The sequence below is a fragment of the Panthera onca genome, chromosome F1 (assembly GCF_046562875.1).
Source record: "Panthera onca isolate mPanOnc1 chromosome F1, mPanOnc1 haplotype 2, whole genome shotgun sequence".
In the NCBI taxonomy this organism is placed as follows: Eukaryota; Metazoa; Chordata; class Mammalia; order Carnivora; family Felidae; genus Panthera; species Panthera onca.
Window position 1 is genome coordinate 47,110,669 of NC_138355.1, and position 23,509 is coordinate 47,134,177.

The 23,509-nt window shown below is 48.4% G+C and overlaps 1 protein-coding gene across 5 annotated transcripts in view; it reads left to right on the forward strand.

The window, feature by feature from the left end:
* The window catches only part of SRGAP2 (SLIT-ROBO Rho GTPase activating protein 2), a 233,672-nt gene that overhangs the window by 187,198 nt on the left and 22,965 nt on the right, over positions 1–23,509 (forward strand). For all 5 annotated transcript variants that reach the window (XM_060644305.3, XM_060644306.3, XM_060644307.3 and 2 more), the window contains exons 12-17: positions 2,661–2,688; positions 4,425–4,449; positions 10,502–10,562; positions 16,766–16,843; positions 17,755–17,889; positions 19,917–20,022. In XM_060644305.3, coding sequence (XP_060500288.1) covers positions 2,661–2,688; positions 4,425–4,449; positions 10,502–10,562; positions 16,766–16,843; positions 17,755–17,889; positions 19,917–20,022 — 433 coding nt within the window. The remainder of the gene's footprint in view (positions 1–2,660; positions 2,689–4,424; positions 4,450–10,501; positions 10,563–16,765; positions 16,844–17,754; positions 17,890–19,916; positions 20,023–23,509) is intronic.

Consider the following 23,509-nt stretch of genomic DNA (forward strand, 5'->3'; position numbering starts at 1 on the left):
TGTGGGCCTGATCTTGTTATACGAATGCATTTCTTTTCCTAGCCTGTTTGATGTGAAGCACACAGCCCCAGTGACTGCTTGAGTAATGGGAGAAGGCCAGTGCTTAATGAAGCACTAATGTGCATCATCTATTTGTTTAAATGGAGCGTGCCTGCTCTCCACCCTGTCCGCCTTCTCTGCCACGCCTGGGGGAAAGGGCTGATGGGTTACTTGCTCTCCAGACGCTTTGTTAAAACTCTCAGCTCCTCTGTAGCAGGACTGAGGCTGCGGCAGGAAGGCAGGGACAGTGGGATGAGAACGCATCTGCTCCGAGGAGAGGAGAGGCTGCTCAAAGGCAGGAGGGACCCACAGTCTGCCGCTTTCTGTAGCGTCCGGTTAGGGCATCGGTTTCCTTCTGCTTTGGAGGGTCCTGGTGCGAAGGGGCAGCCCTCTCTGCCTCAGCCACGCAGAGGCCATGGTACTGAATGGCCTGTCCCGTCCACGAATCAAGGATGATTTTAACCAGACCCTGGAAAGTAGCAAAGCAGAGAACTGGACTGGCACTCTGGACTTTCTCTCCTCAGCTGTCAAACAGAAGGCGAAGGTTGAAAGAGAAGCTTCCCTGGGGTTTTGGGCACCCTGCCCGGGTCCTGCCTAGCTCTCAGCATCCTGTGATTCATGGGATTCCCAGGTTGGGGATGCCTCTGAATACCTGGCCCCTCCTCCCCGCCCTGCACATCTCGTCACTTAAAATGGGACCAGGAAGCTACAGGCAGTATGTGGTAACACCAGCGAAAGGCGAAACTGCACAAGGGTCTAACATTTTAAAACAAATCCTTGAGCGCTCTTCAGACAAATTGCAGAGTGTAGAAAAGCATATGGCGCTCATTGGCTCATCAGCCTCAGGAATCAGAGCTACACTTTTCATACCAGAGCCTCCCACCCATCATTCTGGCCTTGTCCTCCTCCTGCACTGGACGGTTCCCCCAGGTGATGAATTCTTTTTATCTCTGATATCTTTGATCTTGTGATTGTAAAGGCATTTTCTTTTATGTAAAGAATGCCTGTTAGGTAACTTCTGTTCTCTTTCCTCCCCGCCACCCAAGGGACTCAGGCTAAAACAGGTTTGGGCACTGAGATCTCGGCTTCACTTATAGAAAATCATTACTTTGGGGTTATCAGATTGCTTCGTAGGGAATCAGAGGAAAGAAAGCCCAGAACTATTTGAAGCGAGTTAGAACCACGATTTCTTTTTTGCTAAAATAATCCAAGCTAGCCCATAAATGAGATAGGGAGCAGGACCTTGGGAATGTGTGTGTGTGAGAAAGAGAGAGTGTGTGTGAATGGGTTTGCACACACACACACACACACGCCAGATTTGCTACTGTGGAGGGGCAGAGGTTGGTGACCATTTGTTAGTGCTGCAAATTGCCTCCGTCTAAAGATGACAAGTTCTAGCAATAAGGAAACAATAGCTGCAGACCTTCCTGTGTGCAAGTCTTCATGTCCCTGCCTTCTGAATGTATTTGTCACCATAATGCAAGAGCTCCTTGTTCTTGCCACAGAGGGATAATTGATGTGTATGAATATTCCAGAATGGAAATGGGACAGATGTTGAAAATAATGGCTCAGAATAATATTTTTGCAGATGAAAGCTGAGCCTTTAGTAATGAGAGGCTGTTGGGGGTGGGGGAGGATGTTGCTCAGGATGAGCCAAGTGTAATCAACAATTAGCAACCTTTAAAGGCAAGAGAAAGCCCTGCCCTCCCCCAGTCCTTGGAGCTGTTTTTCCAGGAGCATGGATGATGATCTCCTCCAGCTCAGCACCTGCTTGGGGCATCCCTGGTTTAGTGAGCGTACATCTAATACAGACCATGCTTGGTTAACTGTGGGTCCAAAGAAGGCAAATAGATTACATCATGGCCCATGTGCCTAGGCACATGTATTTTTTAAAAATAGAAGAATTCCTCTCATGAACTTTAAGATATTCATTTTTTAAAGCTGGCTGTGACCCATTACACTTGAAATTAGGGCCTGCTGTTGGATTGAGAACCACAGTTTGACAGCAATTAAATCTCATTTCCCCTTGCCACCCCAGCCCAACCTAAGAGAATTTCATACGAATCTAAAACTAGAATGTCTTTATCTTCTCCCTCCTGCCCCCAAACAATTCTTCCTTCCTTCTTCCCTTGCTGCCCTCACCGTGTGTGTGTGTGTGTGTGTGTGTGTGTGTGTGTGTGTGTGTGCATGCGCGTGCTCCTTACTCAGGAGCAAGCAAGCCCCTCCCTTCCTCCTCCCACACACACCCACACACTCAGAAGAGAAGCTGGATTTCACCTCTGGGAAGGCTTCTAGTAATCTGTTCTCTAAAATATGATCTACCTTGCTATTGTTCCCCTACAGCCACCCCTGTTTTCCCTTTGGGAAGCAGGGTTGACACCCCTAGGCTTTAGGGACATACCAGCAGCCCAGGGAACAAGCATTAGAAACAGCACTTGCCCAGGAAGAGGCTCTGGGCATTTCTCTTCTTTTTTTGCCCAGAAGGCCAGTCACGATGCTCAGTGATGCTGGCAGCTCTCAGGGAAGACGGGCAGAGCATTTCAGGTGACTGCTGGCAGCAGGTCTTCCACTCTGGCCCCTTCTGCTTCAACATGAGCTTTTTGCCTTTGTCTTTCCAACAGGTCAGCGGACAGACTGCAGTCTGGCCAGGTAGGTGTGGCCCGGGGCAACCCTGGGAAAGGATAAAGAGAGGCCCGTGGGGTAGAGCCGTCCCGCCCAGCCCGGGGCAACCCTGGGAAAGGATAAAGAGAGGCCCGTGGGGTAGAGCCGTCCCGCCCAGCCCGGGGAAGAGGGGAAAGAGCCCGGGGAGTTCAAGTGCAAAGGCTTTGGATGACTCTGCAAAGGAGGGGACTAGGGCGGGGATTGCTTCCTTCCCTTCGCCTTGCTGACCCCATCTGGCCTCAAGTGGAAATGGGGTCTGTGGTGACTCGGGGAGAGAGCTGAGAGGAACGGAATAAAGGAGTTCTCATTCGCTGAAGTACTTCCAGAGACTCCCCAAAGCCACTGCTTTTGCGAGGAAAAGAAGTGTTCGACTCTGGAGGGTCCTGGTAACCTAACCTTAGCTGCTAGACTTCAGCATGTGGTTTGGGGGAAGTCTCTGACCCAGAGAAGGAAGATCAGAAGATAGCATTTGATCTGAGATCGTATGCATGGAAAAGATGACAGCCCCTAATTAGTGACTGTTGCTGGATAATGAAATACTACATCGCACTGGCTTGCCAAGCAGCATTGGTAGAAATCCTTGCCTGTTGTACAAGTATGCAACCCTCCCAATCTGTCCCCACCTTCCCCTCCCTCCTCGACCCCAGCCAAATATTTTCCCTCCCAGTCATGTAGCTGCTATGAGAAAACTCGTGAGCTGGCGGAGAGCAAGGCGTTCAGCCAGCCAGCTGTTCTCAGATGCCTAAAAATGTGCTGATTTAACCAGGGAAAGAGCTTTAATGGGCTGGACTCCTTAGAGACCCTGGGTTAGCCCATTATATCAACCACTTGTATCTGCCAACACACACACAATAATCATGAGGCCATTTACAATTACAGGCTCATTATTTAGAAATAGCTTCATTTGGCTTTCATCGTTTTGTCATTGTGGATTACAGTAAAGATCTCATTAGTACACCAGTCTTGTTGACTGGAGGGAACCAGGATCATGGAATTTCATAGGATATATCTTCTTGGTGATAGAGTCTTCATGTAAGTTCACCTGAAGTCCCGTATCTGTGGAAAACTGTATGGGAGTGAAAAAAAAAAAAAAAAGCTGAGTTGAATTCCCTTAGGCTGTGTGACCTTGGGCTGCTCTCTTCTCCCCTTCGAAGTCCAGTTCCCTCATCTATAAGACAAGAAAGAATGTTCCACTAAACCCAAGGAGCTGTATGATTCCAAAGAGGTTCCTCTAGAGCGGCCTGGTGGAAGGGGGAGAGGGAGCCCAGCAGCCAGGCTCTGGGCCTTACTTACCTTCACTAAAGGCAGGGCAGCGCTGTTCTCTGTGCTTGGGGGATTGTGTCTGAGTCCGATTCCCTGGGATAAGAGTTTGAAAGGCATTCACCTGAAGGATCGCCAAGGTTCCTTCCAGTCTGGCTGCTCTGTCCTTTAAACTCCAGGAAAATTGCTCCTTAAGGATTTCCAAAAGAACGAAAACTGTGACTTCCTTTGGTGTTTACTAGTGTCTCCTTGCAGACAGAGAGATAATCTTATTGTCTAACCCAAGTATATTTTATTCCCTCCTATTCTAGTTTTGAATGGTGGAAGATAGTGAGTGCAGAGATCTCCAGGGTTCTGGGACTGCGACTGAGCTGAACAATGTGACTTGCTTCACTAATCCCATTTTCCTTTTTTTCTCCCCGTTGCTCGTTCGGTCCTGTCTGATTTGGCGGGGTCGACCACAGGCGTAGCTCAACCGTGAGGAAGCAGGTAAGGGCCCAGCAAGAGCCAGGCTGGTCGGGTGAGAAGATGTTATGTTCCATAGATATTTATGGAAGCCTACTGTGGGCAGGGCAGATACTTTCCTGACTTCCTGCCTGCGTTTGGAATGTACCATTCAGTCACAGTACGTTTACCATTATGGCAACTTCATTGACTTCGCTTGTTTAACTGCAGCGGCTGTGGCCTTTCTGACTTGTTCCTCCCCTCTCTAGTCGTGCACCCTCCTCCTTGCTAGAGATGTGGTTGGACTGTGGCAGATCATGCCAGAACTGCCCGCGGTGTCACTGCTCAAGGAAACCGCGGAAGAGGGCTCGCGCCTTGTACATTAAGTTCCACATGGGAGCAGCTCGCAGCAGCTAATCACCTCGAGTGGACACTCTGGCTTTAAGTGTGCAGATTTTTGTTTGTTTGTTTCTGGTGGTGTGGTCATCCTAGATGTATTTCTTAGACATGCTAAAAATGCAAAGATGAGTCTGATCTGAAGACGATCGGGAAATTGATGTTCAACCCCATGCTGGTTTGCATGATTTTCAGTGTTGTATTCAAATCTGACGCTGGGCAGACAGCTCTCATTACCCATATCAGGGCAGGCTCTTTGGAAAGCAGGGACTGGGTAAGCACATCAGTGGATAATCTAAACAGCACTGTGTTTGTGTGTGTAAAAAAAAAAAAAAAAAAAAAAATTAATTGAAGTAGTTTTTGCAGTAGCAAATTTGGCTTCCTAATTATATTTTATGGCGAGTTGCTAAAATGATTTTGTGTCCCCTAAGCTCATACCAGCTATGTGGCAGGCAGTTAACAGGGAGGAGGTGGAGAGAGCTCTGAATGTCTTTTTGTCTACTCAGGGGAAAACTGATCCAGGCTTTAAAAAATCATTTTGGGTAATTCACAGCGGCTGTAGCCACAGGGAGATAATCGAATGTAGAGGGCACATGGCTTCTGTTGTGGCAGCGGCCCCGACACGGTCTTCAGCCCGTCCGGCTGCTTCAGCTAACCGGGCAGTCCAGGGACACTCGGCTGACATGGCTCTCGCTTGTCTTAGCTTTGCTGTCACTATTTCTTTTGACCCTTCTCTGCTTTGGATCTCATTATAATGAGACCACCATCACATATAATTATACATGTTTTAATTTATAAAAATTTCATCGCATCTCTCCTTCCTCTGGCTCCTCTATTTCTTTCTTCTGCCCTTTCTCCCATAATTTCATTTAAACCCAGAGAAGCATGGAGTGCCTCCCAGGGATGATCTATTGCATGTAAAAATTAATAGGTGGGTATCTTAAGAGGGAGCCAGCTTTTTTTCCCTTCAACACTAAGAACAGGGTTGAACTGAACGTTTGTTCCTTTCAGTTCCTGGGCTGAAACTGGGCCTCCTGCATCTAGACGGAGCATAGGTGCAAGAGCCTCCCAGGCTCCACTCTGACCACCGGAGTGCCAGAGACCGCAGTTTGGCAGGCAGTAGGCGGCCCTGGTTGAGCTCACCGTCAGAGGGGAGCAGCGCCCATCTGGTTTGCATCCTGCTGCGTCTAAGCAGTTGCAGGCAAAGCGCGTTGCCTGCTCCTAGATTTGCGTAAGAGCCCGGGATGCACCCAAAACCCCCAATCAAATAAAGACCTTGTTTTCCTTCTGCTGCCCCAGTTTCTCTCCAACATCTCTGATCTAATGGTGGATCAGTGAAGAGTTTTTCCTACAATGGGCAGGCAGGGAAATAGTAATTGGGAAGATGAGTAGCCTTGTGTAAGGAAATAAATAATTGGTTGTTTATGGCAAGTCAGCCAAACAAGAGGAAGAATCTGGTAGCTTTTGTTTTTGAGGATCCCTAATGGGTTCCAGTCATTTTTGACCCTAGCAAAGCCTAGGTTCAAACCATCCCAGCCTTTTCTGCCTCAACCGCCACTTCTAAGCTTTGTCTGCTACCCTCAAGCCCAGCATTTCTCTTTCCCATCGATTCTGACTCTTCTTTGCTTGTCCATCTTTCCCCTTGCCTCTAAATGTAGGCATGATCCCAAGGGTTGGTCCTGTTTTGACTTCTTTTTGTATTCTTTCCCTTGTTGGCTTTGTTCCCTTGGACGAACCTTTCTCTCCTTCCCCGAGTGTCCATTGTTCTGAGTCTTTGAATCTAATCTCGAACTGATTGGCTGGGTGTCCACTTGAGAGTTGAGATGGCGCCTCCTCCCTACCATGGTCTAACTTCTAGCACATTCCCCAACTTGTCTACTTCCCATGATGGGGGGCCTCCATTCTTCACAATCCTGAAATCCCAAATATTATCTTTGATGCCTCTTTCTTTCCCATCACCCACATCTACTCAGTTGTGTAGAGTTGTATTTTCTCCCTTGGTAAGAACGGAAATCTAACAATGTAACAGATCAGTACTCAGCAAAAATCCGAACTCTCTCGCTCATGAGAAATTATGCCAGACAATGGCATGTTGAGGCGCTCTCTGGCCACCTTCCTGATTGTTTTCTCCTGCTGATCCCGGAACCCCTGCTTAACCATCTTTTCCAAATTGTGCCTGTCACCTTTCTCCTTCCACCTTTGGTTTAAAGATCCCTAATCTGATTGAATGGAGATTTGGCCCAATTGTCTTTAAAGGCCCCTTCCCACCCTAGGATTATGCCACCAAAATTGTGAACTAAAGAATTAAATGGACATTGATTCTAACATTGCAGGAGGGAAGGAGAGAGGAAGAAAGGGAGAGATGGACACAGAATAAGGACACATGTGGACACTGCATGGTCAGCTGTTTGCAAAATCAATGGTGAAGTGAGGGTCTTTGGGGCCCCATAGGAGCACACAGGCACATCCTGGGGGAATGAATTCACTCAGAGCTCAGAAACGTTACAAGGAGAGGGGAGGGTTGTAGGAGCGTCAGAGGCCTTCGTGACATTGTCCAGTTTTTGCTCCCACTAGACTGTCTTAGGCTCCCCCGGAGCAGTGGGGACAGGTCATCTCTGGCCCACTCTTGTCCACCACAGAGAGTTCCCCGGGCTGCTTCCGATGTACCCCCAGTAACCATGGACATGCAAGTTTGATGTCTTACTTTCTGCACCCCTGCATGCTTCCCTTTAACTACCATTGATATTCCATTTCCTGCAAGTCTAGGCAGAACTTGGCATCCACATAACTTGTTGAAGCCAGTCAATCTGTGAATTTCCCGACCTACTTCTCTTTGGGTCTTTAAATTTAAATCTAGGGCCAGAAAAACTTTTCAAACCCTCATATCGCTAACTTCACTATCACTGCTACCACTCTTTGTAACTTCCAAAAATTGGAGGTTTTGTTTTTTTGCAGTGGAATCTATTTTCTTCAGTAGAGTATAGAAGTATCGACCACAAGTCTTCCTCTAAGAGCTCCCCAGGCTGACTGGCAACGAGAGGGCAGACACTGGCTACTATAGCTGGAAAGCTGGAGGAAGCAGAGGGCTTCAGGGGTTAGGAAGATGAGCATTTGGGTCCCCGAGCCCTCCCTGACTCCAGGGCTCCCTTGGCACACTCACGACTTCCTTCGGCCGCATCCTGCCTTCCCAGTAAGCTTGGGAGCTACAGGCCGTGCCAGCTCTTCTCGCAGCCTGACTTCTTTATGAGATCTGGCCGCTTCCCTAATGGTGGCCAAACCGCAGGACCCCAGCTGAAAATTCAGGAATGTAGGCAAACCTGTGAAAGGAGCAGAAGCCACAGGACCCATCCCATTGAGATGCAATCTCTATCCTAAACTACTTTATTTTATTTTACTGTATTTTATTTTATTTTATTTTATTGTATTTCATTTCATTTCATTTCATTTCATTTCATTTCATTTCATTTCATTTTTAAGATTTTTTGGGGGGAGGCATGTGGGGAGTTCAGTCAGTTAAGCGTCCGACTTTGGCTCAGGCCATAATCTCGCGGTTCCTGAGTTCAAGCCCCACGTCGGGCTCTGTGCTGACAGCTCAGAGCCCGGAGCCTGCTTCCGATTCTGTGTCTCCCTCTCTTTCTCTCTCTGCCTGTGTCTCTCTCAAAAATAAACAAACGTTTAAAAAAAATTTTTTTTAAGATTTTTTTTTTTTTATGTAATCTCTACACCCAACATGGGTCTCAAACCCACAACCCTGAGATCCAGAGTCACACACTCCCCCCGACTGAGCCAGCCAGGCGCCCCTGTCCTGAAGTTCTATAGCCCTTTTCAGCTAGGTTTAGGGCCCTTTGCCTGATCTTTCTTCCCCATAGCTGAATGATTGTGTGTTTAGCTGCGTTATAAAACCCTGTTGGTTTTCAGTAGCTTGGCACGCATATTTGGCAACGTTTGCCGAGCTCCTGGGATGCAGGTTGGGTGGCGGTGAGATGTTCGTTCAGTCTCAGAAGGAAACTGCCTGGGTTTGGACCCCTGCCCTGCCACTTACTGCCTGTGGCAGTCACTGTAAGCAGCTATTTCACCTTGCCTGGCCTTCAGCCCCTCACTTGTCAAACAAGGATGGTGATAAGGATACACACCCCATAGGGTCGTTATCAGGACCAGTCCTGCTAAAGCACCTAGGACCTGACCCAACACCTGTATAAATTCTCTGTAAATGATAAGCTCTAATGTTCATGTGCCAACAGGAAATGTTACTCTTCTCACCACCTATTCCCTCCCCAGTTTGTAGGCATCAAATTGAGGCCCACAGAAGTTAAATATAATGGCAGGGATGTATAGCAAAATGGCAGAGCAAAGATTGATATCTGGGACATCTGCTTCTTAGTTTAGTACCAATTAGTTTCCACTATTTCTAAGAGTTGGGTTTTTTCTTTCCTACCTTTTATGCCAAGTAAACCCCCTTTCTGTTGCTCCCATTGGTTCATCAGTTGATACCCTCAACTGATATTAATTGAGCACCTACTATGTGAGAACATCATGGCCAGCCCTGGTGGCTGGATCTGCCCTGTGGAGCATGAGCTATGGTGGTGACAAATGCAAATGAGATCTTCATACCCACACAGTTAAGTCACAACTGTTAAGTTGTGTAACACAACTGTTAACTGTGTGAGTTAAGTTGTGAGAGCTGAGTGCAAGGTGCTGAGACCCTGTGGACAGGGGCCCTGATCTCATCGGGGGAGTCTGGAGAAGCATTCCTAAGAAGGTGCTACTTGCACTGAGACCCTAAGAGCTGGGATCCCAGGGTGAGGAGAACATTCCAGAAGCAGGAGCAGTTCGCGCAAAGCCATGGACAGAGAACTTCTCTAAAGAATGGAAAGTTAGGCTGGTGCGGCTGACAGAGACTGGAGGGAGAGCAGAAGGAGATGAAGTTGGAGGCAAAGGCAGGACCCTGGACACGCAGGGCTGTGTAAAGAAACTAACAAGGAGTCTTTGAAAGAGGTTAGCCTTGGGGCGCCTGCGTGGCTCAGTGGGTTAAGTGTCCGACTCCAGCTCAGGTCGTGATCTCACGATCCGTGAGTTCGAGCCCAGCATGGGGCTCTGTGCTGACAGCTCAGAGCCTGGAGCCTTCTTCGGATTCTTTGCCTCCCTCTCTCTCTCTCTCTCTGCCCCTCACCAACTCCTTCTCTGTCTCTCAAAATTAAATAAAAACATTTTTAAAAAATTTGAAAGAGGTTAGCCTAGGAAGTGAAGGATGGGGTGTGCACTTTCAGAGATCACCCAACCACTATTTTAAGGAAGGATGATATGGTCTGGAGGACAGCAAGGGTGGGAACTGAGATACTGACGTAAGGACTGAGCTGATGGCAGTAGAGATGGAGAGAAGTGAATGGACTTGAGAGATACTTAGGAGGCCGACTTGACAAAGCGTATTGACCGATTGATTGGATGGCTGAGGGTAGGAAGCTGGTTTGGGAAGGAAGACGATCAGTTGCATTTAGGACGTGCTGAGTTTAAGGCATCCGTGTGGCATTCCAAGTAGGCGGTTGTGTATGCTCTCTGGAGCTTGGAGGAGGCCAGATGCTTCTTTGAGGACCGGCCACTGAGCCAGCTGAGACGAGTTCTTCACAGTCTGGCCCATTTTTCTCTGACTCTGGGCTATGCCTGTTTAAAGATTCTAATGCTGTGTTTCTCTTCGGCTTTTCAGGATTCCAGCCAGGCAATTCCTCTGGTGGTAGAGAGCTGTATCCGGTTTATCAGCAGACACGGTAAGCAGGATTAAAGCCTTGCCCATATTTGTGCAAAGCTGGGAAGAGCTTCCAGGAATTCTTTGTGGAGTAAGAACAGAGACCGACTTTTCCTCCTGACCTTCTCAGAAACGGAATAAAATCTTAACTTGTTCGCATAATGTTTGCTACCTTTGAATGGCCCCACCTAGACATCGAGAGAAAGACATCATATGCTTTGACCCAAAATGCCTCAGCCACTTACCACACTCCCTCTTCTAGCTTGAGAGCGGGTTTTAAATTACAGCTGTGACAGGAGTAAGTACAGCTGGGGTGGTGTGGTGACAGTTTCGCCATTACTCACTGTCTTCGCACGTGTCGGTATCTCCTGACACGCTGACCTTCTGCATCGGACTCCTTTGCAAACAACTCCTTTTGTGATGTTGCCCTGATTCCTGATAATACTCAGATTCTGGTTCTGCTGTGGTCTCGCTGGATACGACATCACCTGGAGCTCATTTAGTCGCCAGTCTAAAGTTGTAGCCCACCTTTGAGAGCCTTCAGGGGCTGGCTCCTTCTCGGCCTAAGTCAGATCACTCTATCTGCTGCTTGGATGGAGCTTGGATGGAGTCTCATAAACTCCACCCCTCACTAGCTCCCAGGCTGGTTGCACAGAATCTAGGGGCGGAGATGAATTGCCAGAGAACCAAGCTTGTAAGTGTAAGAGTGTTTAGAAAGCACAGATACCTGAGCTACTGCCATGGAGATTTCTAGGAACTGGACATCAGACATTGTTTTTAGAAGCTGTCTTATCTAGTTAGAGGAAAAGGGACAGAATGACCTTCTTGCAGCTAAGGAGGTATGTGGGTGATTGCTGGTCTGGGTGCAGAGGTAGCCAATTTCTCTCCCTTCCTCTCTCCCAGTACGCTGGGACCTTGCTTGCCCTTGTTTCTGGAATAGTAATTATTTTAGCCTGCTTACAACTTAGCCCGTTCTAATCAGCTACAGTTTTTTCATCTTGTCTCTATTTACTTGAAGTAACAACATTGTATATCAACAGTGAACAAATATGTATCAAGCACCTGATCAGTGCTGGGCACCATGCATTGTGAAATAGGAAAACAAAAACAGGGATAATGCACTTCTCTTGTCTTTACTTGGTTTTATGATGCGGTTGGGAGAAAATAAGCAATTGAGAAGCTAAATCAAAGGGGATAAGCTATAGCAATTCAGAGTAGCAGTAGAAGAAATTCCACAAGATAGTAATGATTAATGATCGAATAATTGGCAAAGATAAGTCCAAACTGAGTTCAGGGGAGGAAAAATTATTCGTGTCTAAAGGACAATAAGAGGGTGAGAGTCTGCACTCTTACTGCTTCATCCATGCATTCCATTCGGTCATCCAACAAATAGAGAAGAGAGAGAGAGAGATTGCTCATTGTGTGCCAAGGAAAAGTTCCTGCTTTCGTGAGCCGTATATCCTGCTAAAGGACAGATAAATAGATGCTTGGCTGATCAGTTAATAAATAAACATGGTAACATACAGGGTGTCTGCTGATGGTGAGTGTCATGAAGAAAAGCAAGGTGAAGAGGTGGAGAATGGAGAGGGGACACTGTTCTGGGTGGGTTGTTCAGAGAAAGGCCTTCAGCTCCCCTAAGAGGTGACATTTGGACGGAGTCCTGAAAGGAAGTGAGGAAGTGAGCTGCATGGCATCAGGGAAGAGTGTGTCAGAGACAGGGCACATCAAATGCAGAGGTCCTTGGCATACGCAGGGGCCAGCATGCAGGAGGCCAGTGTGGCTGGAGCGGAGAGAGGGAAGAGGAGGGGGGCAGGAGATGAAGCCAGAGGCCAGCCGCTTAGGACTTCATTGCCTAAGGGAGGTGTTTGGGTTATAATCTGAGTGAGGTGGGAAGCTACTAGAGAAGTTTGAACAGAGAGAGCTTTTTTTTTTTTTTTTTTTTTAAAGACATATTTGCTTTTGAGAGAGAAAGCATGGGGACGGAGAGGGGACAGAAGATCCAAAGCGGGCTCTGCACGGACAGCAGCGAGCTTGATGCGAGGCTCAAACTCACGATCCGTGAGATCATGACCTGAGCCAAAATCGGATGCTCAGCCGACTGAGCCACCCAGGCGCCCCAAACAGAGAGCTTTAAAAAGCCGCTATGTAGAGACAAGATGATAGGAAGAAGGAGGCTGTGGCAGCCGCCCAGGGAAGACACGACAGTGGCCAGGCCCAGAGTGTGAGCTGTGGAGGAGCTGAGGGGGAGATGGTTCCATATATTGGGCCTCAAATGTACCTATCCCTGCCCCTGTACATGCACAGTGCACGCGGGGACATTTCTGTGCTGCGGCTCTGGGGAAACAGGTGTGCTCGCATGTTGCTGGTTTTATTGCAAACTGGTACAACCCTTTTGGAGGGGAATTTGTCAGTGTCCAACAGGACTGCATATGCGTTTGTCTTCTGGTCCGGCAGCCCTTGTAGGAATTTACCTTGAAACATACACCTCCAACAATGAAAATACATACGCCCGAGGTTACTGGTTGCAGCCTCGTTTGTAAAAATATTAGAAACAACCTAAATACCCTCACACGGAAGAGCGGTTGAATCAACTACGTTGTATCTGAATACTAGGCAGGAATGAGCACGGTCTCCATGAAATGACCTGGAAAGATTTCCAGAATATGTTGTCAAGCAAAAAAAGCGAAGCACAAAAGAGTGTCGATAGCACGCTGCCTTTTTGGCACAAAGAAGACAATATGAGAATGTACATGTGTATTCTCACTTTGGCGAGAAGAAATACAGGAAGGATGAATCCAGAAACTAATATTTGATTGTTTATCTACAGGATATGGGTGGAAGAGGGGTAAAAAGAATGGGGAGTGGGAAATGGGAGTGAAGTGACATTTTCTCTGAATATTGCTTTTGTATAACTGTGACTTTCAGAACTACATTAGTGTTTCCCATATTCAAAAGATAAATAAACAGATAAATAAAACAAGGATGTGGGATACATTCCCCAAGTGGAATACAAACAGTAGTGAGTAAACCTAAGTGTGTAACAAATGAATGAGGGAGAAAATAATCCAAGTAACTTTAGAAAACAGTATTTTTTAAAAAATGTTTTTAACATTTATTCATTTTTGAGAGAGAGGGAGACAGAGGGTGAGCGGGGTAGGGGCAGAAAGAGAGGGAGACACAGAATCCGAAGCAGGCTCCAGACTCCGAGCTGTCAGCACGGAGCCCGATGTGGGGCTCGAACCCACGAACTGTGAGATCGTGACCTGAGTCGAAGTCAGACACTCAACCGACTGAGCCCCCCAGGCACCCTTGACGACAGTATTTTGATACTATACTGTAAGTCTAAAGACAACAAGAGCTATAAACAAATACTATACAGTTGTTGGTAATTTTTTTTTTTTTGAGAGAGGGCACAAGTGAGATGGGGGCAGAGGAGAGAGAGAGAGTGAGAGAGAGTGAGAATCCCACGAGGGGCAGAGAAAGAGAGAGAAGAGGGGCTCGTGCTCACCCGGTGCAGGGCTCAAACTGACGAACCATGAGATCATGACCTGAACCAAAATCAGATATGGGCTATCAATTCTGAAGCCATTTTATGTGTATTCCAGGACTGACCAAATAGATAAACATATTGTTGCTTTAAAGGAAAGAAACAAAACACCATAGTACATAGTGGTTGTTCAAAAAACATTTGTTAGGCTAAACTGAACTTTTTCCCCCACACGGGGACTCAAGGTATTTCTGAACGCCCCATGAATCAGGGTGAAAATTTTTGTGCATGTGCATTTAGTGGAGATAGGATCTGTAACACTTGTCAGTCCCAAAAGGGTTTGTGACCCACCATCTGCTGGGATTTGTACATCCTTACTGGCTTCGTGTTCCCTAGGAGGTAGATATTATAGTTCCCATTGTATAGATGAGAAAGCTGAGGCTCGTCTGTAAATAGTCGGTCAGGGTGATCCAGGAAGACTTAAAGGAGAGGGATTTGGGGAACGACAGACTGAATCAGGGTAGGAAAACCCCACTTACGCACAAGGGAGCCAAGTAACGTGAGGCGGTACTATAGCAACCATTTCAAGAATTCTCACGGAGAGTACCTCTTGGCAACAGCTGGATCCGGTGCAAAATGGAAGGTTGTGTGCTGCTTCCATGCAGTAACTTACCCTCCTCTGAGTGGTTTTATACCTGCATGCTGGCGTGCTCTAAGAACAAAAGAGAAAGATCGAAGATGGGTCAGGTTAGTCCTATGAGGCCTTACCTGCATTCTCATAAAAAGCCCACTGCTTTCCCCCTTTACGGCTGGAAACCAACCACTTATCAGTGTTCCTACTTTCAGTGTCATGAGATTAGATGCTCTGAAGATTCTGTCTGCTGAGCAAAAACATATCGCTATCCTTCTAAAGCGGAGGTTCTCAAGGGGAAACGGGAACCAGATGGAAGGGGATCTCAATGTGTTTCAGGCCTGCTGCCTGACTTCCAGTAAGCTCTCCTCTGATTTCTTCATGTCCTGGGCCCATGGGCTAAAGTGGCTTTTCGTTGATGGTCCAATCTACTAAAAAGTCCCGAAGTGATCCTCTCTCGGCAAATTCTTGGCTTCAACTAGAACACTGAGTGGCCTGGGCCCTGAGATGACATTTCCTTATACTACACTGTGTTTTCGACAAGTCACAGGGTGTGTGTTTCTATCACAACACTTGCTGTTTACATTCTGTGTTTAAATGCCATTATTTGGCTGTTACATCCCATTGGTAACTAATAGGGTACTATTACATTGATACTAATGGGGTTTTAACGTTGTCTGCCATTCTCTGAGGAATATTCTGGAGATTCCCTTAGAGGAGCAAACAACTTAAGTCCTATTACAAGCCAGGTAATTAAATTCCCCCTGCTTGCTTCTTAATATTGCTTCAATTGGATTCAAGATGATAGTCCTGGCCTGTGTGATTTACCTTCAAAGGTCTAGCCGACAGAATCCAGTCACCCCTTCACCGAGAGGGTATCCCTGAAACAGTGGCAGTTCTACTCTTTTTTTCTTAAAAAGGAATTTGTTTGAGATTTCCCTGACATGTCAGAGTTTCTGATCAATCATGCCATTGCAGAGGAACTTGGACAAGGTGCCCAAGATGGAGACACAGGGCTCCTGAGAACGGCTGACAAGCCTCATGTGATTACAGATGCTAGTTCGGTCTGACCTCTGGGGCCAGCAGTAAGGGCATGCTTCCTCTCTTACCACCTTTGCAGCCCCTTGTGTGGGGTTGTGAGCCACATCCTTGTTCAGACTAACAAATGGGTTCCCGCCCTGCCTGCATTTTCCCTCTGGTTGGCCCCACAAGCCTAGTGTTGAGGAGCGAGTACATAATGGCAACCAGAGGCCTGGGTTGGCCTCCTGACTCTGGTTCTTATCACCTACATAACCTAAGGGGGTGGGGGGTGGTCATCACACATCCCTTCCTTCATCCAGAAAATGGGCTTGCTGGTGAGCCCTGCCTTAATGGCTGTTGTGAGTACGAGTTGATTTATTTCTGGGAAAGCATTTTTAGCAGCAGTCCCTGCACATGCATTATTATTATTTTTTTTAGTGATTGTTTCTACTCTAACAAAACCCAAGAGGACACAGTTTTCACACCCATTATCACACTGTCACATCTATGCACATTTGTCTCTGAGTGAAGCTGTGGTCGAGGACCAGCGGCCAGCACGGTACTGACGGTGCTGTCTGTTGACTGATCACTTGCCTTTTCCTGTCCTCTCTCTTTCCTGAATATTCAAATCACTGTGCCCTAGAGGAGCCATGCAGCGTTAGGACAGCCGAAGCAGGAATTGTATCTCCGGCCTTATGAAACTCCTCCAACGGTGTCTAAGGCCTGCCTACCATACCCCCAGTGCCCATTCCTGGCAGGGGGGTGATAAGAAGGTGCCAGGGGTCACTTTGTCACTTGGCAGATGGGAACAGAGAGGCAAAGGCGGGGGAGGAACCTGCTTCCTGGTCTTCCTCAGAATCAGAAATGGAGCCATGTGTAGACATCTTTGGCTTTGTTTATGCCTCCTATATACCCATTCCAGGGACTTCTCCAGCATCCCTGCACATGCTTTCTCCTTTGACCTGAAGGATAGAGACACGGTGCTTACATGCACACTGGCTGGAGGACACAGACATCAACCAAGCTTGGAGCTGTGGCTGTGACTTTGTTTCTTCCTCTCCTTGACCACTTTTCCCTGTCTCTCCAGGACTACAGCATGAAGGAATCTTCCGGGTGTCGGGATCCCAGGTGGAAGTGAATGACATCAAAAACGCCTTTGAGAGAGGTAAGGGAACAGGCTTGAAGATAAGACCAAATGTCTGCCAGCCCCCTGGGGTGTTGGCTCCACCCTGTCTCCCCTGGGAGTACCCAGAGGTCACCCAGCTCTTTAGCCCGGCACCTGCTGTCTCATGGACAGTCTTCCCCAACACGTGCAGGGAGATGCCAGGGCACATCCCAGCTCCCTCCTCAGCCCATTCATCGTGCCTCTCGCCCGTGGACGATCTGCCGAAACCCAAGAAGTTAACTATGATATCTGGGCAGTTTACGGCTTTATCCAGAACCCTTGGTGGCAGTTAATATCAAGGCTAATGCGCCTGTTCATCGTAGCCCATTTATTATCTTGTGGGCCATTAAGGTAATGGGCAAGCTTTGGCAATTTCCGTCACTATAATGGATATATATAGTCTCAATTTGAGGTTGGTCCTATCATTAAATCTAATTACATCTGATACGAAATTTTCCATAGGGAGCTCCAGCGTGATTGTTCTCCCATAAGTAGGTGTCCTTTGTTGCGAGCCAGGAGGAGTAAGAGCGAGTCAGAGTGGCTGGCCACCTTGGCCTCATTTTCCTTCCCCAGGGACTCAGTCCCGGCCTGGCTTCATGATTCTTGTGAGAGGGCCTGTGCAGTGTCCCATCCCAACCCAGAGGGAATGTCCCTGAACGAGTCTGGCACGAGCCAATTTATCCTAATGGACCCTTGTGCCCTCTCCTCGCCTTGGGGCCCCTGAGCCTAAGCAGTCTTTGCTTTATCTAGTCTCTGGTCCATCCTACTCATGGCCAGCATGCCGGGCACACAGCTGATGGACTCTGATGAGGACCTGGAAAGCCAGCCCTTCCCCACCACTTCTGCTTTGTCCTGTGGGGTTTTACCTCTCTCACTGTCTCTTTCCTTTTTGGGGGGCTGCTTATCCTCAGGAGAGGACCCCCTGGCTGGGGACCAGAATGACCATGACATGGACTCCATTGCTGGCGTCCTGAAGCTTTACTTCCGGGGGCTGGAACACCCTCTCTTCCCCAAGGACATCTTCCATGACCTGATGGCCTGCGTCAGTAAGTACATTCTGGCCTCAGACTGGCTTCTGGGCAAGAAAGAACTCCTCATAGCAATAGACAAGCAATTTCCACGGGATCTTCTTTCCCCCCATAAACTTTTCAATAATGTTGCTCTTTTTCCTTTCACTCAGTAAAGTGTCTCCTCCTCATCCTCAATCCTTCACCCCCTACTAGGGAGGGAGGAAGGATGAGTTTTCAGGAAGAGTCTAGGACAAGTCAGAACTCCTGGCCTTTTCTTTTTTGATTTATCTTAAACTCCTTGCTTTGCTGGGCTTTATCTTTCTTCAGTAAAATACATTTCTTTTTTTTTTTTATTTTAATTTTAATTTTTTTAATTTTTTCTTTAATTTATTTTGAGAGAGAGAGAGAAGGAGAGCATGAGCGGAGAGGGGCAGAGAGAAAGGGAGAGAGAGAATCCCAAGCAGGCCCTGCACTCTCAGCATACAGCCCACCTGACTCAGGGCTCGATTTCACAAACTGTGAGATCATAACCTGAGCCAAAATCAAGAGTCAGACACTTAACAGACTGAGCCACCCTGGCATCCCCAGTAAAATACATTTCTAATAGTATGTAAGACATGGTCCTTTTCAGTTATTGGAAGCTCAGACATTTACTGCCCATGCTTTTTATGATATAAAGGGAGAAATGTTTTCTGTTTGTTTCTTTAAACATGGCATAGCTTACCTGCTGGATGTGTTAATATGTGTTCTTCTAAGGAATAAAACCCTTCTGCCCATTTAAAAGTAATGATACGATGTTTTCCTAGAAAGGGATATCGTCTCTACTTTGTCCTACTTACAGGTTCTCTGCCTCTTACTCTCAAATTTGGGGCTTGGAGAGCTGTTCCCACCATTTAGTTTAGCTCATTATCCTGTTTTGTTTTCCATGGAAACTTAGGTTAATACCAGCTCATCCTGGAAGTAGACCCCAATGGAATGATGGCTCCAGAGGCTGGAGAAGGCAGTGCCTTGGACATGGGGAAAAGAACCTTCTTCCTAGATGCACCAGGGTCTTTCTGCCCCCCCCCCCCCCCCCCAGGTTTCAAGTTTGACTCAGTGTATGCCCTGAACACTGTTCCTATCTGCTATTCCGAGGACCCAGAGCCTTCAATAAGCTCTCTTGTTTTGTTGACCCACTACTTTTGGGAGTCTGGTGGAAATCAGTGCTGTGGTGGGTGATTAAATATATGCACCCCTCCTGTCCTCACATCTTTTTCTGGGACTGGGCTTAGATAAAAATCTTAAGTGGACTGGGGCTACCAAGGCAGTTCAAGACACCTTGGCTGCCCACTTCTCCCCTCGAGATGTGCTCCTAAACCCACTGCTTTCCACTTCTTTTTCACAGAAAGACACTCCTAGAAAATGACAGTATCCGTCTGGCACACTGTGGGAGTGGGGAGACTGGCACTGATGGAGGCCGCCAGCCTTGGGTCTTACCTGTAATTGATCTTTCCACAGCCCAAGAGTCAGGAAACTTCTCTGGTCTTCTCCCCAGATATCACTATCTATCAGGCATCTGCCATCTCTTGCCTCTGGCCACATTCTGCTCAACCCACTGCAGATAAGGGAAGGGAAGATAAGCCAGACCTGTCCAGAGGGTGAAGTGAGACACGTGTAGAGTGAGCAGGACAGGACCTGCACAGCCTGTCTCCCTCCCCACGTGTACACCCCTGAGGCTGGATGTTGAGCCATTAGTCATAGCAGATTTATGGACGGTCCTTGTCTGTGGTTTTCATCGGAGGGTAGTAGGTGCTTGGGGACCATCCCCAACCCCTTCAGTGCCCAAGGTGCATATTCCTTAAGTCCTATAATCAGTAGGTGTCTGGAGCCCAGCATGTACCCTGTGGCAGCAGTCCAGCCCCACGGGGCCACAGGGATGGAACTCCTTACGTGGAGCACCAGTGCTGTGCAGTCTTGGTCTGGCCGCTGTCTGTGCAGCACCTGCTGGAAGTAAGGGCCCTCTGACCGTTACTCCTCGGGATCTCTGTTGCAATGGAAGGTGACACGTGGCTTTCTTCTTTCAGCTATGGACAGCCTGCAGGAGAGAGCTCTGCACATCCGGAAAGTCCTCCTGGTCCTGCCCAAAACCACTCTGATTATCATGAGATACCTCTTTGCCTTCCTCAATCAGTGAGTAGACTTCCCAGTGAGCAATTGGATCAGGCCTTGGCCTCAGCCCCTGGAAGCTTACATGTAGAGCTATGTCAGTTCATCCAGCCCGACGGGTATTTATGAAGCACCTACAAGGTGCTGGGCACCATTGTAGGCTGTAAGAATACATTGCGAAATAAGAGACAAAGCCCTGATATCATTTAACTCACATTCCAGGGTAGGAGACAGAGAGATAACAGATATGTCAGGCAGGAGTAAGTGCTCAGAAGAAAAATGAAGAAACCCAACTCAAGAGCTGGAGTGCGGGGGTCTGAATGGGGGCAGGGGTGAAAGAGGGAGAGCCGCTGCAGAGGGGTGGTCAGCAAGGGTCTCTCGGAAGGAGACGGTGTGAGAGCAGAAACCTAAATGAAGTGAAGGAAGGAGCCACAGGGATGTTCAAGGCCGTCAGGCCCTGAGAGTCATAGTAATAATGGGTTTGGCTTTGGGAAGCCCCTGGAGGGTTTAAGCAGAAGAGTGATAAGATCTAGTCTCCTTATATTTTTTTAAGCCCGCCAACAGCTTTGTGGAGAAGTTGCCATCGAGGGCTGTGAAGAAAATCAGGGAGACCTAGGTAGAGGTTATTGTGAGATCTCGGCCACGGGTACTGGGGGCTTAGACAGGATGGGGGTCACGAGGGAGGGTGAGGAGGTGGGGTTGGGTTTGGGGTCTGTTTACAGCATAGCACTGACAGGACTTCCTGATGGGGAGGATGTAGAATGTGAGGAAGGAGAGAAATTCTAAATGTTTGGCAGGAGCAACAGGGTACCAGTGACTCCATTACGGAGTTGGGGAAGACGAGGCGTGCCGGACGGAATCGAGACAAGGCACCAACTCAGTCATGTGAACCTGAGGTGCCTGTTAGGCTTCCACGCGGAGATTCCAAGTAGGCAGTGGGACACGGGAATCTGACACTCGGGAGAAACCGAGTGGAGACGCGAGTCTGCCGTCACCGTGTACTGCTGTTTTAGCTGGTTACCCAGGGAGTGAGTGTAGCCAGGCAAGAGTCCTGAGGGCCAGAGGGGCCCTGAGCTTGGACGCGGCATTGCTTCCTGTCCACGCCGTGTGTCCTTGCCGAGGGCAGGCATTGTGTCCCCAGGGAGCAGCAGAAGCAACAAGGAAGGACGTGCGGTGCTTCCCCCGTGGGCGCCGCTGTCTTCAGGCTGCTTTCCCTGCGGTGTCTCCCTCAGCAGCCTAGAGCAAAGGCTATAAATGGGCAACGTGAGGGCCAGGTAAGGCCCACCGATGTGTTTCCTTTCAGTCTGCTGTGTCTTGAAAACATTGAAACATTTAAATATTAGGGGATTTTACTTGAAAATATCTGGATTTCCAGCTTCTCTTGAAAGCACCATTCAATCTGGTAATAATGGACCCGTATTCCACAAGGCAGTGCTGCGTGGTAGAGGGAGGGCAGCTGCCTGGGTGAGGCGGGCCCTCTTGGCACTCTCTAATACCGATGCTGAATTCAGTTGTCATCCCTCTTGCTCTACGTGTTTTCCTCTAGTGGAGAAACACAGACCCATGAATGTATCAAGAAAGAGAACAAAAATTAGACCAAGGGGCTAGCATCTTTTATTTATTTGTTTGTTTGTTTTTTACTTTTTTTAATGTTTATTCACTTTTGAGAGAGAGAGAGACAGAGTGCAAGCGGAGGAGGGGCAGAGAGAGAGGGAGACACAGAATCCGAAACAGGCTCCAGGCTCCGAGCTGTCAGCACAGAGCCCGACGCGGGGCTCAAACTCGTGAACCGTGAGGTCATGACCTGAGTCGAAGTCAGATGCTCAACTGATGAGCTACCCAGGCACCCCAGGGCTAGCGTCTTTTACCATAAATGTCTTTCTCTTCCTGGTCTGTTTGGTCTTTGCTTCAAAGGAAAACGAATTTAGTGACCATCTCATGAGCTTTGACTCCCTTGTAAGTTCGCGGTCAGCCTGGCCCTCGAGGGTGTCTGGGTTAGCCCCGCTGCTGGAGACCTTGCCGGGGCACCCGCACTGTCCGTCAGCCTTGCTGCTGGCAGTGCAGAGGGACAGAAGGTCCCGGCTGTTGGGTCAGCCTCCTCCATGTGGCAATGTCTGCTCTTCCCATCGGCCAAGCCCTGACTCAGCACCTCAACTGGCTGAGTTCAGAACCCCTCGTGGCTCACGCAGGGTGCTCGTGTGAGGTGCATTCTAGGCTGGCGGAAACGGAAACTCCATGATGACTCTTGAGCCAGTCAGCTCCTCGGGGCCACCAGTCCTTCTCTCCCCTCATGGACGGATACCTGCCCTCAAAGTGAGCCTGGTCTGCTCCCCCAGAGCAAGCAGTGTGACGGTAGTGGGTAACAAGGCAGAGGAGCACACACAGGGCCCGGGGCGACTGTGTTGTATAAGCACAACGGCCTCATCCTCTTCCCCACACCTTCTTCCTGTTCTTCCTGCTTCTTCCTGCGGGGACCTCGCGGGAGCGGGGGAGCCATAGAGCAAGCATCGTGCAGAGCTGGAGGTGGTGGCCACTGTTGGAGGAAACATGGGAATTACACCAATTCAAATGATCGCTTTGGTTTTTTGCTTTTTTATCTGGTTAAAAAAGAGATGCATTTGGTCCTCGGAGTGGTTCATGGGAAAGACGCAGCGTTAATAACCGTAGTGTTTCCTAGAATAATAAATGGAATTCAGGACGCAGGTGACAGAGAAGATCACCTCTGCGGGAAGATGGCAGGTCGTAAGCGTACACGTACCAACGGATGTGGCAACAGTGGACACAGGTCGCTCCTGAGGGAGACTCTGCCCCGGCCCAGACTTTCAGGACTGCTCTCCTTTGTCGTTCTGCATCCTAGGGGGGGTGTGTACTTTATTTCTGGCTATGGTCTTTCTCTTGGGTTGTACACATGCTCAATCTCAAGGAGCCAGAAAAACTAATATGTGTGTATGCGTATGTGGAACTCCTTACACCGGGCACTGGCGCCGTGCGGACTTGACCTGGTTCCATATATACGTAGCTAGTGTCCTTCAGAGTACCCAGTCCGCTGCATGAACCTCAGGTACATGCCTGTCCAGCAGGCCTTGTGAACTAGTAACATTATCCTTTCTAGCATCTGCATTAATTATCTATTGCTGTGGAACAAATCACCCTAAAACTTAGCAACTTGAAACAAAAGGCATTCATTGTTATATCTCAGTTTCTGTGGGTCAGGAATCCAGGGGCAGGGTGGCTGGGGACTCTGGCTCTAGGTCTTAGGAGGTTGCAGTGAAGGTGTTGGGGGCAGGGCCGTAGTCTCTTCCGAAAGCTCCACTAGGGGAGGACCTGCTTCCAAGCTCACTTGCGTGCTGTTGGCAGGATTCAGTTCCTTGCAGGTTGTTGGACTGAGGACCTTCACCCCTGGCCGACTGTCGGCCAGAGGCTTTCATCAGTTCTTCACCATGTGGGCCTCCCCATAGAGCTGCTCACAATATGGTGGCTGGCTTCTCTCCAAACAAGTTGGGAGAACACC